The sequence below is a fragment of the Euphorbia lathyris genome, chromosome 1 (assembly GCF_963576675.1).
Source record: "Euphorbia lathyris chromosome 1, ddEupLath1.1, whole genome shotgun sequence".
Lineage (NCBI taxonomy): Eukaryota > Viridiplantae > Streptophyta > Magnoliopsida > Malpighiales > Euphorbiaceae > Euphorbia > Euphorbia lathyris.
In genome coordinates, this window is record NC_088910.1 from 37,451,462 (window position 1) to 37,469,022 (window position 17,561).

Consider the following 17,561-nt stretch of genomic DNA (forward strand, 5'->3'; position numbering starts at 1 on the left):
TCAGGCGCTGGAAGCGAGCGGCGCCCGGGATCTGAGGGGGATGTAGCCCGCGCCTCGTAGGGCTGTGGACCGGAGGGTTGTGCGGCTAAGGGCATTCCTGCCGCAGGAGTGCTAGCAGGGGGGGCTGCTGCCCAGGCACGGATTCCGGCAGCGGCCCCTTGCTCTAGGGCAGAGTTTGAGGCGGAGGTAGTCTCGATGGGCGGACCGTTGGCCCAGGGGGCTGCGGGTCAAATTCCCAATTATCCTACTTCTAATCCGGGTTTATAGAAACCTGTGGATACGGTAAATAATTTCACTTTAGAGAACGATATGGGGAAATTATCCTGGAGAGATAAGGTGTTGGGGGTGGCCGAGGAGGAACCCATGTTGGAGGATGACATTATCGAGGATGAGTCTGAGGAAATCTTTTCCGACTCTGATGTTGAGGATGGAGACCAAGAGGACCCGCTGTGTCCGATGATCCGTCTTTCTTCTGAAGATAAATGAGTCCTTAGATCGAAGTGGAAGTTATCCTTAATTGTCACTGTGCTTGGGAAAAGGATTAGCTTTAATTACTTTGCTTAGAGGATCTAGGCACAATGGGCGAAGAAAGGGAAGGTTACCATTACAGACCTTGAGAATGACTATTATGTCATTAAATTTACAAGGGCAGAAGATTTTAATGCAGTGGTTAATGGGGGACCTTATATTATTTCCAATCATGTTTTGGCGCTGAGGCCATGGGTCCCAAATTTTAATCCTCATGATTGCTCTGTGAACAGGATCCTTACTTGGGCTAGATTCCCAGGTCTACCTATAGAATACTACAACGAAAGATTTCTGAATAAGATTGGTGGCCTTGTTGGGAAAGTTCACCATGTAGACAAAACTACCGTTGGGGCAGTGAGGGGCAAGTTTGCCAGGGTTTGTATTGACATTGATCTTGCTAAGCCTCTTCTGTCTAAATTCTGTGTTCAGAATAAGGTCTTTCATATTGAATATAAAGGTATTCACAATATCTGCTATGAGTGTGGCATGTTTGGCCATACCTATGATGGATGTCCTAGAAGAAGGAAGGTGGTTGAGGAGATGGTGGCGCCTATCATAGGTAGAGCTGAGGAGAGTCAATGTGAAGGGAGGAATTTTGGCCCATGGATGCTAGCCAAAAGGTCGGTCAGAAGGAAGCCACGAGCAAATGCTGCTAGGAATCACTCTCCAGATATCAATAAGGAGATGACTTCTCTCCATATTGCTCTTGAGATTAAGGTCAGGCCCCCTGACATCAAGAGTGGTGGTGGTGCTGGTGTTGATTCAGCATCCGGTTCAGGGTCAAGGTTCGGGGTCCTGACTATTGAGGAGGGATAGGATTCGGATCTTTCTAATGAGCATATGGAGTTAAGCATGCCAGGCTTTGAATCGGCCGAGCCTGCTTCCATCCTAGGTGAATCTATTAATCCTCTTTTCGTCTCTAAAGCTGGTGCCAAGGGGAGCTCCCAGATCCTTGGCTCAACAGGAAAAGTGATGACTACTGAGGTTAGTAATTTGAAAACTCTTGTTGATGTCTCGATTGGAAAGTCTATGGGAGTCAATAAGTTGAATATGAAAAAACCTAAAGCTAACCCTAAAAAGAACCATAGTTTTTTGGATTCTTGGGATAAAAGGGGGCCTTCTGGCACCTCTTCTAGGCTCTCAGGAGCCCCGAATAAATACCTGATCTAGGGTGTGGGCCTGTGTCAGTAGTCTTCCTTTCTGATGGACTTTTTTGTTTGGAATGTTAGAGGTGCGGCTAGCAAGGCGACCCGCATCCATGTTAATGATCTTATTAAGCAATTTAATCCTTCTTGTTTTGCTCTTCTGGAAACCAAGGTTAGTGGTTCCAAAGCAGATGAGGTGGTTAGAAAGTTTAAGAATTGGAGTTGTGTCAGATCGGAGGCTACTGGTCGGGCAGGGGGATTTGACTTTTTTGGAAGCCAGGTCGTGTTAATATTGACATTATCAGTATGGATAATCAATTCATTCATAGTAAGGTGTGTTACCCTGGTAATAAACCTTTCTTTGTCACCTTTGTTTATGCCGATCCTATTTTGACTAACCGGAAAAGGCTGTGGGAGATCCTGTACTCTATAAGTACAAGCATGGTGGATGCTTGGTTGGTGGCTGGGGACTTTAATGATATTGCCCTTATGAGTGATCAGAGGGGGGGGGGGGGGGTAATCATTATGTGAACCAGTGCCTTAATCACAAGCAGAATATGGATTTATGCGGGCTGTCGGACCTGGGAGCCGCTGGTCACAAGTTTACTTGGAAAAGGAATAGCGTGTTTGTTCGTTTGGACAAAGTTTACGCAAATGTTGTTGCGATTTATAGATTTCCCGAGGTGAACGTTTTAAATCTCCTTTTCCGTCATTCTGACCATTGTCCTATCCTCGTTAAGCTGATTAAATGTAATCGGCTTAAAGGGAATAGACCTTTTAGGTATCTTGTTGCTTGGGAATCCCATCCTGAGTTTAAAATTTTTGTTAGAAACAATTGGCAACCTCATTCTAATGTTCTCCTTGCCGCTGAGGGGTTCAGGAGGAATGTGGTGGGATGGAATAAAAACATCTTTGGCCACATTATCAGAAGGAAAAATAAACTTTTAAGAAGAATTGAAGGCATTCAACGTTGTTTGGAGATCCGTTTCGATCACAGTCTGAATTTTCATCTTAGATCTCTCCAGAACGAGTTGGAAGCTGTGCTTAGACAGGAAGAGCTTCTTTGGTTCCAGAAATCTAGGAAGGCTTGGATTAAGGACGGTGACCGGAATACCGGGTTTTTCCACCTTTCGACTATTATTAGGAGGCAGAGGAATCGGATCGATGCTATTAAAGACCCCAATGGTGATTGGGTATATGAGGATGAAGATATTGGTCGCCTTGACCTTGTCTTCTATAAAGACCTTTTTAAAGAGGAAGAGGTGGACCTGAATAGAGCCCACTCTGGGATTTCCTTTCCTAAGTTGGAGGAGGATGCTATTAAGGAAGCTTTCCATCCTATTAACCATAAAGAAATTGATCTGGCTTTCTCCAGTATTGGAGCTACTAAGGCTCCGAGGATCGATGGTATTCCTGCTAGTTTTTACCATAAACACTGAGATACTGTGAAGGAGGGCATTTACAGTTTTGTTATAGGTGTTTTCGGTGGATCCAACGATATTAGGCTGGTGAATAAAACCCTCTTGGTTCTGATCCCAAAAGTTGAGAAACCTTCCTCCTTTCTTCAAATGAGGCCGATCAGTCTTTGCAATGTGTTATATAAAGTTATCACTAAAATAGTGGCTAATAGACTCCGGCGTATCCTTCCTGAGATTATAAGCCAGAATCAAGGTAGTTTTGTTCCTGGCAGGCAAATGATGGATAATGTGGTTATTGCCCAGGAGGTAGTTCATTCCATGAAGATGAAGAAGGGTAAGAAAGGGATCGTGGCGCTCAAGCTGGATCTGGAGAAAGCTTATGACCGCTTAAACTGGAGTTTTCTTTTGGATAGTTTAAAGAGAGCTGGTATCCCGGATAGCTGGAGGAGATTGATTGAGGATTGCATTTCTTCTCCTGTTTTCCAGGTTTTGATCAATGGAGATATGTCTGATGAGTTCTCTCCCTCCAAGGGAATCCGTCAAGGGGATCCTATGTGCCCCTTCCTTTTTGTTATTGCTATGGAGAGGTTGTCTCACCTGATCCAAGAGGCTGTGAGTAAGGGGATTCTCCATCCTGTGTCCATCAACAAGTATTGCCCTCCTATTACCCATTTGTTCTTCGCTAACAATGTGATGCTCTTTGTGGAAGGGAATGAGGAGCAAATTAGTGTGGTTATGGATATCCTTAATTGTTTCTGTGCTGCTTCTGGCCAGAAGATTAATATCCAAAAATCTCGGATGCTTTGCTCTAAGAACATGGACAAAGGCGTTTGTAAAAGGATGAGTGATCTATCCGGCATTCCTCTTACTCACTCTTTGGGTAAGTATCTTGGGGTCCCTCTCCACAGCGACAGAGTTTCCAAAGCCTCTTTTAAAGAGACTCTGGATAAAACTAATGGATTGTGTGCTAGCTGGAAAGCTAATTCTCTTTCCCTAGCAGGTCATCTAACTTTAATTCAGTCTGTCAATTGCGCGGCGCCTAATCATATCATGCAAGCCTGTAGATTGCCTGAACCGGTTCTCAATGAGCTTGACAAAATAAACCGGCGTTTCCTTTGGGGTGAGTCTGGAGAAGGGAAAGATTCACCTTGTCCCTTGGAAGGAGGTCTGCCAGCCGAAAAGCATGGGGGGTCTTGGTATTAGACAAGCTAAGGACAACAACAAAGTCTTATTAATGAAGCTTCTCTGGAGAATGTGGCAATACCCCTCCTCTCTTTGGGTTCGTCTTCTCTATGGTAAGTATCGGAAAGACAAAATCTTTGGAGGCCCTAAGGAGAGAATTGTCAATTGTTCTTTCCTCTGGAAAGGGCTTAGCGTTGTGTTTGCAGAGTTCTGCTCGGGGGTTGGCCTGGAGGTGGGTAATGGAAAGTCCATCAGTTTCTGGTATGATACCTGGATTGGAGACAAACCGTTAGTTGATGTGTGTAGCTCCCCCCCGCCTAGTAATACCCATAACTGGAGGATTGCCAATGTGGTGGACTCTGAGGGGGACTGGATCTGGTCAAAGTTTGATACCTTCTTTAGCCTGGATACTCTCCTTAGAATTAGGGGAGTAAAGATTAGTAATCAAGAGGAAGACAAGGATAGGCATTGCTGGGGCCTGACTAACAATGGTGCTTATTCTTGCAAGTCAGCCTTTGAAGCTTTTACCCTCAACAGGGCCGATCCTCTCTCGGATACTTGGAAATCCATTTGGGCCCTTAAAGTCCCTTACCGTATTAGGAGTTTCCTGTGGCTGGGAGTCAAGGACAGGTTGCTTACTAATTCGGATAGGCACAGGCGGCACTTGGCGGATTCTGGAGCTTGCAGTAGATACAGAGGCCATGATGAAACTTTGTGCCATGCTCTGAGGGATTGCTCTAAGAGTAAAGAGGTGTGGAAGAAAATTCTCCCACACCACATTCTTTCTTCCTTCATGGCCCACTCTGAGTATGACTGGTTCTCTAATGGTGTTAGTGGGAATTACTGGCTAACATGGAGCATGGTGACATTTTCTTTGCTATCATCTGTCACCAAATTTGGAAGTGGAGGAACGAGGAGATTTTTGGTGATAAATCTGTTTTTATTCCTAACTTAACTGAGTTCTTCTCGAAAAAACTCTCTATTATTACTGAGAGCTTCAAAGGGGATTCCCTTGCCAGGTCTACCCAGAAAAGAGAGGTCCAACTCGTTGGTTGGAGCAGGCCGAGAGATGGGGTGGTGAAGTTGAATATGGATGGCTCCTGCCTTAACAATGGCAAGATTGCTGCCGGAGGAGTTCTTCGAGATACGAGGGGCGCCTGGCTGTCTGGGTTTACCCAGAACCTGGGGTTGGGTTCTTCCTTTTTTGCGGAGCTTTGGGGTATTCTCTCGGGTGTCAAGCTTGCCAAAAGCCTGGGGGTCAAGAGGTTATCTGTGGAGTCTGATAACATGGAGGCCATCAATATGATTTCTGATAATCAGGCTATTTGTCTTAATAGCCGAAACCTTATCAAAGCTATTAAAAGGCTTTGCCCTTCCTTTGAGTTCTTAAAGTTCAGCCACATTTTCAGGGAACAGAACCGGGTTGCGGATCGCTTGGCGGCGGCTGAGCATGAGGGGATGTTAGGGGCGATAAAGTTTTTTTTTAATATTTTTAATTTCTATACACCTCTCTAGAAAAACATGTAATATGAAACAGAAAGATTAGTGTTTATATCTTTTGACCTATTGATAACATGTATCCCTGTAATTTATGAAAATTAATAAATTGTGAATCAGTTTAGATGGAATTATCACAAATAAATGTAACTAGGAAATAAATTTTTAATTGGACACTGTGGAATTAAAGATTACAAAATAAGTGACAAAAGTGTACTCATATACAAATTATTATTTCATAAATTGTATAGAATCTCGGTAGTTGGATCTCTTATCCATGATAATCCAATAGCAAAAATCCATTAGTAGAATTTTTAATTCTTTTTTTTATGATCGGTCAGTATATGACCTTATTTTAAAATACTGTAATTTTTTTTCTTTTAAAAATATAAGTGTTAAATTTGTTGATTGTACAAACTAGTTAAAAATATGAATTCTAAAACATATGGAGTGACTGTATAAACCACCAAATTTTATTTATTATTTGATTTACATTAATTTATTCTTTAATACAACAATAAATCCATTTCATTTACTAACTGTTTTATTTTAGAAAAACAATAACATGTTGTCAGTTTCATCATTAAATTATTGAATTAAAAGTTTAGAAAAATCAATAACTAATCAAATAATTATCATAATTAATCAATAATTTAATATTTTAATATATTAGGAAATAATTAATCAATAATTTAATATATTCATTGAAAAAAAGAGATGTTTAATGTATTCAAACATAATTAATCAATAATTTAATATATCTATGTAAAATAATGAAGACACAATTAATAAAAATTAAACTAATAAAGGAGTAAAATATGCATTTTGCGGAAAAGAAACCGAAAAGTGTGAATCCAATCGAAATCGTGACGCGTGCTTCAATTGCTTAGCTTAATGACAGCAAGATTAATTAAAGATGACCGTTTTTAAAGGAAAAAACCTCCCTTTGAATTTGGAGCTATTTCAGTTAAAATCGTTAACGTGCGTCAATATCATTGGCCAATCTCCCATCCTATTGCCAAAATTTCATATCTTCCCTAGGGTTTCGCCCCCCACACACAACTCCCTATCTCTTTCTCTCTCTCGCTCTTTTTCGCCGGTCGGTGAACATTTCGGAAATTCTTTTTTCCGATTACTATCCCGACCAGCGGTCGCCCCCTAAACTTTTCATTCTTCCCTTCACAATCTTAATTCGAACTCCCCAGGGAGAGATTATGACTGCTATTTTGTGGATTTCATTTTCAATATTTGATTGAAACAACCGGTGTCGCGACTCTCGTAAGTTCATTTTCTTTTTTCTTTATTATGAGTTTTCTTTTATTGGATACATATTTCACGCTAATATATCATTTAGGGATTCAAGTCCAGAAGTAATCTTATGTTTATGTATTGAAATTTTAGGTGATTGAGCTATTCTGTATTTTGGATGCAGGAATTTCGGGGAGGGAAATAGATAGGGAGTTGTGCGTGGATTATTGGCGAAGATGGCTAGTCAAGGCGGATCTTCGAGGAGAAGTATGTCGATGCCGAATTCATCTTCTGTAATTGCAAGGAAGAAATCGTCTGAGCACGTGGGTGCCCCTGAAAGTGCACGGAGAACTTTTGTCTCTCAACGGGCTGCCGGGTATGTGCTTTGGGTTCTTTTTGTTGCTTACATGACTCCTTTTTTTGTCAATGAAATATTCTGGATTTATTATCCATTGTTCTTTGTTAACAATTTTGTTATACAATGAAATTTTTTATGAATGATTGGATGAGGAAAATTCTGTCTTGTCATTTTGTAGAGCTATTTTTATTAATACATAATATTATGAAGAGCTATTGTGATGCGGGTTAGAGCTGTAGCATAGTTTTCTTTACTATATAGGTTGTAATACCTGGCCAATACAATTATTATTTCTAGCACCTGGCTCCCGTTTGGTCAAGAAAAGTAGAGAATACCATATTGGACCACATTAGTCATGCTTCATAATATAATCCTTTCTCTTATATATACGTGAAATGCAAAAAGATGAGAAAGGACTAAATAATAGTACTATACTGTCATCTGCCTTTGTATGTTCTTGAAGCATCTTTTTGAATGATGTACGTATATTGGAATCAGAGCATATTATTATATCAACTTTCCTATAGATTATCATAACTCTTTCTTATTTCCCATCAAATTTTGGGCTTTATGGGAAGTAAAAGTCTTGTAATAGAATCCTGTCCTCTTTCCTAAAGCAAGTTCCGATCGATTTATAGTTGCTGCTCTCTGTCTCCATCCGACATCCACATCACTCTCAATCGCCATTGACATTGAGATTTGTACTTGTTAAGTTGGGGGAAAGAGTGTTTTTTTTGCCGCATGCTGATGCTAATTAATTTTTTTTATCAGTTACTTAATTGAAATGATATTGTTTTTCAAAATAAATGGAAACTGTAAGCACAGCACCTTATATGCTTGTACTTAAGAAGTATGGCAAAGATATGTGTTTGTCATGATACTGGAAAGTCCGGATAGTACTCATTTATGCCAAATACAATATTCTTGCACCCCATAGTTGATGCAGTTAAACATGATTATAGTAACTTATGTACCCTCCATTTAACATATAACTGGTCCAGGGGACTAACTGGCGAGCGTACAGTAAAAAGGTTACGTCTTTCAAAGGCTCTGACGGTACCTGAAACCACAACTATCCAAGATGCTTGTCGTCGCATGGCTGCTCGTAGAGTTGATGCACTGTTGCTAACGGACTCAAATGCATTACTTTGTGGAATCCTTACAGACAAGGTATTGCTAAATTTTACATGGTTTATTTAGATATACATATAAGTTTTTCGGCTGTTTCCATGCAATTTGTTAGACACGTCATTGTCATTTTGTTGTAGGATATAGCAACAAGGGTTGTTGCCCGTGAGCTTAATCTTGAGGAGACACCTGCTTCTAAAGTTATGACTAGGAACCCAATTTTTGTTCTTTCTGACACACTTGCTGTGGAAGCCCTTCAGAAGATGGTTCAAGGTTGGTAGTGCACTGGGAACTAAATGAAGTTTTATACTATTTTGTATCTTGTTACAGACGTGTTTTTTATATTGGTTTGTGCAGGAAAATTTAGACATTTGCCTGTTGTGGAAAATGGAGAGGTTATTGCATTACTTGATATAGCAAAATGCTTATATGATGCTATTGCTCGTATGGAAAGGGCAGCTGAAAAGGGAAAAGCCATCGCTGCCGCTGTTGAAGGTGTTGAAAAAAATTGGGGAACATCTCTATCTGGTTGGTAGAAAATTTTCTCTTTAGTGCCCTTTAGATTATTTGGTCTTAGGCATACCATCTCACTGCAAACTCTCGTACCAAATTTATTCATTTGGTTTCATTACATTTGTTATAATTTTTATTTGGGTAACTTTCAGGACCTAATACATTCATCGAGACACTTCGGGAGCGAATGTTTAGGCCTTCCTTATCTACAATACTTCCAGAGAATTCAAAGTAGGTAATATTTTGTTTAATATTATTTTTTTTGTTGCAAATTTATATGATTTTATTGAAAAATAATCTGCAAGTTAGTTTAACACATTATATACTTTTTCAGGGTTGTAACGGTTTCGCCAACTGATACAGTATTGACAGCGACAAAGAAGATGCTTGAACATCGTGCAAGCTCTGCAGTTGTGACCGTTGATCAGAAACCACAGGGAATTTTAACGTGAGTCTCCTTTTATTTGCACTAAATATCAAGGAATAAAAAAGTTACATCCCCATTTTTTTCACACTTTTTATCAATTTGAATTTTTATTGTATAAAAAAGAATTTTCTTTTCCTTTCTGAAATGTTATAATCTATGCATTCTTCTGTCAGGTCAAAGGATATTTTGATGCGGGTTATATCACAAACTCTTCCTCCAGATTCCACATTAGTGGAGAAGGTAATTCGTCTTTCAGATATGTTTATAATCTATGAGAAAAAACAACACCGCTATATGCATCTTTCAACAATGGATGTTCATTGTGTGCTCTGTTGTTGATCTCATGTACAGGTTATGACTCCTAACCCTGAATGTGCTACCACAGAAACACCCATTGTTGATGCCCTTCATACCATGCATGATGGAAAATTCTTGCACCTTCCTGTTGTGGACAAGGGTAGGATTTACTTATTTAAATTTGAAATTGAGAAAAAATGATCTAGGTTACTCATCTTATTTTCTGATTTCTATGTATATTTTTACAGAGGGAAATATAGTTGCCGTCTTAGATGTTCTTCATATTACACATGCTGCAGTGGCCACAGTAAGTCAAGTCCATGCTTTCTTGAACTATTAGTGCTTACCTCACTAAGTATAACTGTGTATGGGTTGCATTTGTTATAATCTGTTCCATATATAGGATATTATAATTAGAGCATCGAGATAGTCAAGTAAACAGCTGTAAAAATAGTATTGGAGCTAATACTTGTGTCTAGTACTGGTGCTTGACAGTTATTTTTACTTGTAATATGCCTCAATGGTTGAGCCCAATTCTGTATCCCAGCCAGGAATAAATGGCATTTTCCCCTGATGCCTACAGCATACTTGTCTTTCATAAAACATTCTCATCACTTTTTTACCGATCAGGTGGGAAATACTGCTGCTGGAGCAAATAACGAGGCAGCAAGCACAATGATGCAAAAATTTTGGGACTCTGCAATGGCCTTAAGTCCCAACGAGGATGATGACGATACACGGAGGTTAAATTATTTTGGTTTTACAATTATGATATACTTTCGTTTCTTCCGTCAGTATTTACTTACAAATATTTATTTTGGTGGCACCACAGTGATGGTTCCTTGAAATTGCCGTCTGAAGGAGAGAGATCTCTTCCATATCCTTCATCAGGGTTGAATACCTTTGGTTTTAAAATTGAAGACAAGAGGGGTCGGATGCACAGGTTTACTTCTGGTAAGGATCTTCTTTTGCTGGTAAAGCTGCGCTAAGCGGCTTTTATGCTCATTCAATTTTGCACAATGGATTCTTTTTTAACTCGTGGATTTTTGTTGCCGCGTTAAGCTGCCTTGACTTATTATTATTAGAAGCCACTCATTTTTTATTAGAAGTCACTCATTTTTGCACAATGGATTCTTTTTTAACTCGTGGATTTTTTTTTTTTTTTTTTTTTTTTTAATGATTTTCATTTGGAGTTGGGTATTTGGTATCGGAGATCCACTTGTGGTCAAATCATTTTTACAGTTTCTGACTCGAAGGATGGTTTTCATGTAATAGTTACCTAATTTACGGGTTTTCTTTCTACTAGACACACGAAATTTGACAGATTTGATAACTGCAATCCTTCAGAGGCTAGGGGACGACATTGACCGTAACAACTTGCCTCAGATCATGGTATAGCCTTTTAACTTCAAATTTTATGATGATTTGTTTGGATTCTCTAACTTATCTTCATTTCATGCTAATCTGTTTTTCACTCCAAAGTATGAAGATGATGACCATGACAAGGTTGTTTTGGAGTCGGATAATGATCTCATAACAGCAGTAGAGCATGCCAAATTTGCCGGTTTGAAGGTATATTCTGATATGCAGTGTCTTACGCATTCTCATGCAATCTAAACCGTCTTTTAACTAATGAGTGAAACTTTTCAGGGTCTGAGATTGCATTTGGAGTATGGACGGAGGAGGGTTTCTGGATCAGGAGAGATGGAGTATGCTCGTTCAGATGCCTGGGCTGCTGCATATAGTGCTGTTGCAGCAGGCGCTGCTCTTGTTGCTGGTTTAGGTGTGCTAGCATACTTGCGGAGATCGAATTACTGACTAGTTGAGAAACTTACAAATTCCACACACATTGATTTCTCCTGAACTAAAAATCACCAAAATGGAATTGATTGGGCGGGCGTTTCTTGTGCTTCATATCTGTTTTTTGAAGAACTACAAGAAAAAACTCATTTTCTTGGTGTCAGTTGATGCAAATTTCACTTGTATAACAGCTATTTGCTGTGTAATTCTTTCATCACAACAAGTTGGAGATTTTTTATGTATAGAAAAATAAACATGGGTCTCTTAATTTCTCAAGATTATATTGTCGTTGATCGTCGATTGTACTTCCAATTGCAGATAATAAAACCATAAACAACAGCTTCTCTTCAATCTTTTCTTTTTCCTGTTTCTTATTCTCGATTCTATTAGGATTAAAATTTAGAGCTGCTGATAAATTCATAGTTTTAATACCTGCAACAAAGCAAAGAATTTTGTGTAGGGTTGTAAATGAGCTTTGCTCGATTTTACAAAGGAGCCGAGTTTGAGTATGACAAATTTGGTTCAAAAGCTCATGAACAAATTCCACTATAGGTTCATGAGCAAACTTATGAACTGCAAGTTTTGTTAAATTATTATTTTAATAATAATATTTTTATAAAAAGGAAATGTTAAAGAATCTAGTTTTAGTTTTGTAGGTTTCAAACCTATGTAATTTATGAACATCACTCCAGGAGCTAGTAGTTTTGTAGGTTTCAAAAGTAATTTATGAATGGATCACTCTAGGAAGCTAGGCTGGACCGTTAATTACACTAAAATCAAAGAGGTCATGATTCATCCATGACTTAGAATCCTTTCTCCATATCGCTCAAGGATATAGAGGTACAATCATATAGAATAAATCTTGCTCAAGTAAGTCCGTTCTCTTCCTTCTTCTATGATGTCCTATAAGATGCATTTCTTCTTGCGGACTTATAATGTGTATATTCGCTTCGTTGGATTGTGGTCAAATAAATAAACATAATTGATAGAGTTAATTTTAAATAAAATCTATGTGGTTTGATATTTTTTCAAATCGGTACCTGTAGTTTTTTTTTTTTTACAAAACAAACCATTATTGGCATTATTAGCTATTTTGGATTGACTTTGCTAAATTTAGCTGATAACAGTCTCAAAATTTCTCTCTCTTTAAAAACTCTACCTAAATGACCTTAAACCTAAAAATTGAAGAATTAAAGTTGTTTAAAATATCATTTAAATTTTGAAAATTTTCATTTTGAAATCGTTATCGGCTAAATTTAGTAAAATCCAAAATAGCTAGCGATGTCAACCATAATATTTGTTTTATAACAAAAAAAAATATCGGATACCGATCTGTAAAAACATGAAACTACAAGGTTTTATGGAAACGGACCCTACTCAATAACTAATGAGCTCTCATGCGATTTCATTTGAAATTAACTATGAGCTCTCGTGAGCAAAATTCATTATCGTGGTCTTCTTTCTTTTGTGTCGTCGCCTTATAAAGTGGATATCCCATTAATAATGTGGGATTGTAATCAAATAAACATAATTAATAACTAATTAGCTCTCGCAAGCGAAATCCATATACATGCTCTTCCTTCTTCTGTGCGGCCTTATAAGGTGTATATTCAATTTTTTTTCTTCGGTCCAGCCTTATAAGTATATATTCGCTTCATTTCCGACTATGCAAGATTATAGTCAAATAAACATAATTAATAACTCATGAGTTCTTGCGAGCGAAATCCATACTCGTGCTCTTCCTTCTTCTATGCAGCCTTATAAAATGTGTATTCACTTTCTCATTCTGTGCGATTTTTTAAGGTGATATGCGCGTCATTTATAAGTGTGTAGAATTGTGATTCTTGCTAACAAAATTGTTAAAAAAAAAATGATAATTCTAACTCTGACCGGAGATTGAGCTCATCCATTTTTAGCCGAACATGGAAAAAATCCCAAAGATCTAAAGAAGAGAAAGGATAAAAAGATGCTTAAGCTTGGAACCAATGCCATTTTCTTCAATTTCTGAAGAATAATGTAGAAAGTGTGATTCGTGAATTGCTTCTCTAAGAAGAGATCAGAGATTGGGCTTTCTTTTCCAGAATTGGTATATCATCTGACTATTCTCTTGGGCTTTTATCATTGAATACGGGAATTGGCTTTACCTCACTATGGCCAATTTAATCTTAAAGTTTTCTATTAATATCAATTTTAACTCCATATTATAAAAGTTTAAGAAAGATAATTCGATCAGTTTTTTCAAATTTTCAGTAACGCAGTGTTAAAATTGATCTTGTTTAAAATTATTAAGATAAATTTGGATCATTTCATACCTTAATGCTAAATCTGCACTTTACTAAAAGATTAAGATTAAATTTGTCAATTATCCTTTAAAAGAGTAACCATGTTCATTAATAGTCAAAGGAAAGCATAACATGGAAAAAGGAGAAGAGTGGCTATCTATATATGACGATTAGAATGAAAGCCGACATCTTAACAATAGAAATAGAAAGAGCTACCTGATTTGCTAACCATCTAAAAATACATACTTCATAGTATAAAAATAAACTAACAAAGATCTACAAATCATATCGTTGAACAAGATACTCAAAAAAGTCAATTTAAACTTTATTACGAGAATATGATCTCTAACTTCAATAATCGATTCATCCGTCATTAACCCGTTTTAACAAATAATGATTAACATGACGGCTCGAGTCATCCCTTGCACTTATCTTTTATCCGCTTTGGTAACAATACCAAAGTGAACAATAAATAAGACACAACACAATTAAATTACAATATTTCATCAAATTATTTGTTAATTCATTAATCTGTAGGTTCCTTATTTTTGGGAAAACATTTTTTTTTTATGTTTTTGAAAATCCTGCTCTTTTTAAGATCCATTTTATCCTTTATTAATCTTAACGCATTCGGGTGCGCATCTAGTTCGTGTGGGAATATACACACTAATCTTAGACTCAAACAAACACATATAAACAAAAAGGGATGCAAATATATGGCCGGGGACCGAAGAACCGAAGTTCTAAAGTGATGGTCGATCGCCTATAGCGCACATACGATGGGCTATCATCGTTGAAATGGCTTTGGCCTTGATTTTTGACGCTATTTTCCTATTGAAACGCTTATTTCAACATCGCATCAAGTCTAAAACATGCATATAGCCTCTTTTATGCGCTTGTGTCGTTTATTTCAACCCCTGTTAAGTATTTAAGAGGTAAACGAGATTGGAAACAACTTTTAAGAACGTGAGAACAGTAAAGGTAGCTACTTGACCAAACTTTAACACCAAACGCTACTGAGAACAAACATTTAAACTTTTATTAACCACTTAAACACAATGAAGGTTGAGACACTAGACTCTTGAAATCATAAATATGCTGAAAGTATGTAAAAGTGGCATATTGGAGAGTAAAATGCATTAGATTCATGCCTTTTATTCACTAAAACGTCCTATACAAATCCAAAATCCATCATGTCCCACTAGAATCTATAGATTAGGCTAGTTTAGGAAGCTTTAGTGGATGAAAAACAAAAGAAAATTAACTTTGTGGTCGTTCGCCTGTGGCTGACATGTGGCCGGCCATGGTTTCATAGGATGAACAGTCGATCGCCCATAATGATGGACGATCGACTATTCTTCCTAGAAAGCCAAGAAAATGAGCAAACTTACACAATGTCAATGCCTGACCCAAATCACAATAAAACACGAGAGTTTATATGTCCCTCAGTTTATTGCATTTAAAGCATGTCTCCAAAGTGTATACGAGCCTGATGAAGTGGTCCTCCATCCGAAATCGTGCCAGGAACCCTTTTGAAACACCCAAAAGCTTTAAACCAAGTTGATTTCTTTGTATTTCTCCACAAATCTAACCCAAATCAACTTCCCAATCGATTTAAGTTTATAACCTTTGGTAAGCCTTCCTAACTCTCTGCCTTCAGCTTTCAAGTGTGGAATTTCACTTAAAAACTTAAGCTTTAAGCTTTATCTCATTAAAACCTCTCTTTTTAGTAAGATGCTGTGCTTTCTCTTTATAATTCTTAGTTTCCTTCATAATTTTGCCTCCCCGTGTCTTCCTCCTTTGAAATGAAATTCTAACACCCTTTTTTTTTATCGGGGACTTGGATGCCTTAGTCACCAAAAGGGAAGACATTTTTTGTGAGAAATGAGGCTAAGATCACGAAACCTTAGCTTTCTAGGAAATAGGGGCAATTGGCCATCATTTAGGGGCGATCGACTATAGCGTTGGCCGAACGGCCGGTTAGCTCGGTCATAAAGGTTCTGACTACTAGGGTCCCCTGCAAAGCTTTATTTATGATAGGTGATCAACCTTGGTCCATGGGCGATCAGCCATTTTCTTGCCTCCCTTCCCACTTTTACGCGTTTTCGCCTAGTTTTCTAAGTTTCGCTTGGGTTTCACTTGGTTTTTGAAGGACCCAAAAGACGGGTTACCAATAACACGCGGAATACCAATAACAACACCACAAGGATCTATCTCACAAACAATCAACCAAAGCACAACCCAAGTTCCAAATCAAAGCAACAAATATAACCACAAGAATGGAAATCTAAACCACAATCAAACACACAAGATTTATACGTGGAAAACCTCTTCGGTGTGAAGAGTAAAAACCACGGACGTTTGAGGAGTCCACCCTACTTATCTTATTATGATAAAATTGAGGGAAAAACAAACCCAACAAAGTTCTTACAAAAGGTTTATAACCCACTAACAATCATGAAACAATAAGAGATTTCAAGAAGAGAACAAATACCACAAAGAAGAAGAAATCTGTCTACAATCCGTCCCAATCCTGAACAGACCTTCCCGACCACCGAACGACAATCAAAACGGTGAGAACAAGGAACAATATGTCAAGAAGCTTCTGTCCAAAACTTGTGACGATCCAACGGTTCAATCTCCGGGAATCCACAAAAACGTGGACTGACCTGATGTAGAGAAACAAAAACGAATTTCTCTTTTGTGTTTGTCTTTTCTTCTTCTTTCACTTGTCTCAATAATGACAATTCATTAACTTAAATACACATTAACCTAAGCTTCTCAAAGAAGCCAAAGTTAGTAATAAATGGACCTTAAATATGGGCGGGATCCATAACAGTTTTCACTTACTTTCCAGTAAGCTTTACTTGTTTCACACTTTCTAAAAGGATTTCCGATTAGCGTTTGAAGACAGATTCTCACCATATCAGACCTGCACACAAGATTAACATATGCACATTATAGGGATCAGAAAAATTTGTGTCCACAGCAGGATATCCCAATTCAAATACAGAGAAAAATGACTTCAGAAACAAGAGAGGAGAGAGCCTGATACTCTGCCTTAGTGAATGATCGTGACACAATGCATAGTTTTCTTTAACTCCAAGAGACAAGATTGTGCTCAATTTCATATGTATATAAACTGCAAGAATCTGCAAGAATTCGCAATAAATCTTTTTTTTTCTCTGCCGACACGCGACACGTGGTGAGGTGTGATGTCTTCACGTCCGCGTGTCGGTAGAGGAAAAAAATGGTTTTTTCTACCCGAACACCTGAAGGGGTATTTTCGTAATTTCATGTGGTTAATTAATAGATAGATTTAGTTTAAGAAATGGTATGAAACCTACTAAAAATGAAGGCGGGACAACTTTCACTGTGGTTATTGCTTATTGGGCCCAAATCAAATCACTGCCTTACTTTTTGAGGAAATTACATGCAAAATCATGTATGAATTTATTTTTACAATTAAGAAAGGTAACTTTCTATATTTTATCAATTATTTAATTCTTTCTAATGATAATACCATAAACTCATATTTTATTCTTAGTTTTGTCAAATTAGGCGGTTAAGGAGAATTTTATATTTTATAATTATTAATACTGATAATAAAATTCCTCTAAATTTACGTTTTCATGTTCCCTTTAAACAATTGCTTTTTGGTTTGTAATTTTTGGTTTACGATTTTCATGTTTCATTTACAGAAATTTCATTTAACAATTGCTTTTTGTCTTGCAATTT

The 17,561-nt window shown here is 37.8% G+C and overlaps 1 protein-coding gene across 1 annotated transcript; it reads left to right on the forward strand.

The window, feature by feature from the left end:
* Window positions 1-6,756: 6,756 nt before the first annotated feature.
* LOC136228306 (CBS domain-containing protein CBSCBSPB1) lies at window positions 6,757-11,892 on the forward strand. Its single transcript, XM_066016933.1, has 15 exons — window positions 6,757-7,048; window positions 7,203-7,394; window positions 8,378-8,546; window positions 8,645-8,777; window positions 8,862-9,032; window positions 9,170-9,248; window positions 9,352-9,465; window positions 9,618-9,684; window positions 9,796-9,901; window positions 9,990-10,048; window positions 10,372-10,484; window positions 10,574-10,695; window positions 11,048-11,133; window positions 11,224-11,313; window positions 11,392-11,892. The coding sequence occupies exons 2-15, from the start codon at window positions 7,255-7,257 to the stop codon at window positions 11,557-11,559; spliced, it is 1,617 nt and encodes a 538-aa protein (XP_065873005.1). The 5' UTR covers window positions 6,757-7,048; window positions 7,203-7,254; the 3' UTR covers window positions 11,560-11,892.
* Window positions 11,893-17,561: the final 5,669 nt, after the last annotated feature.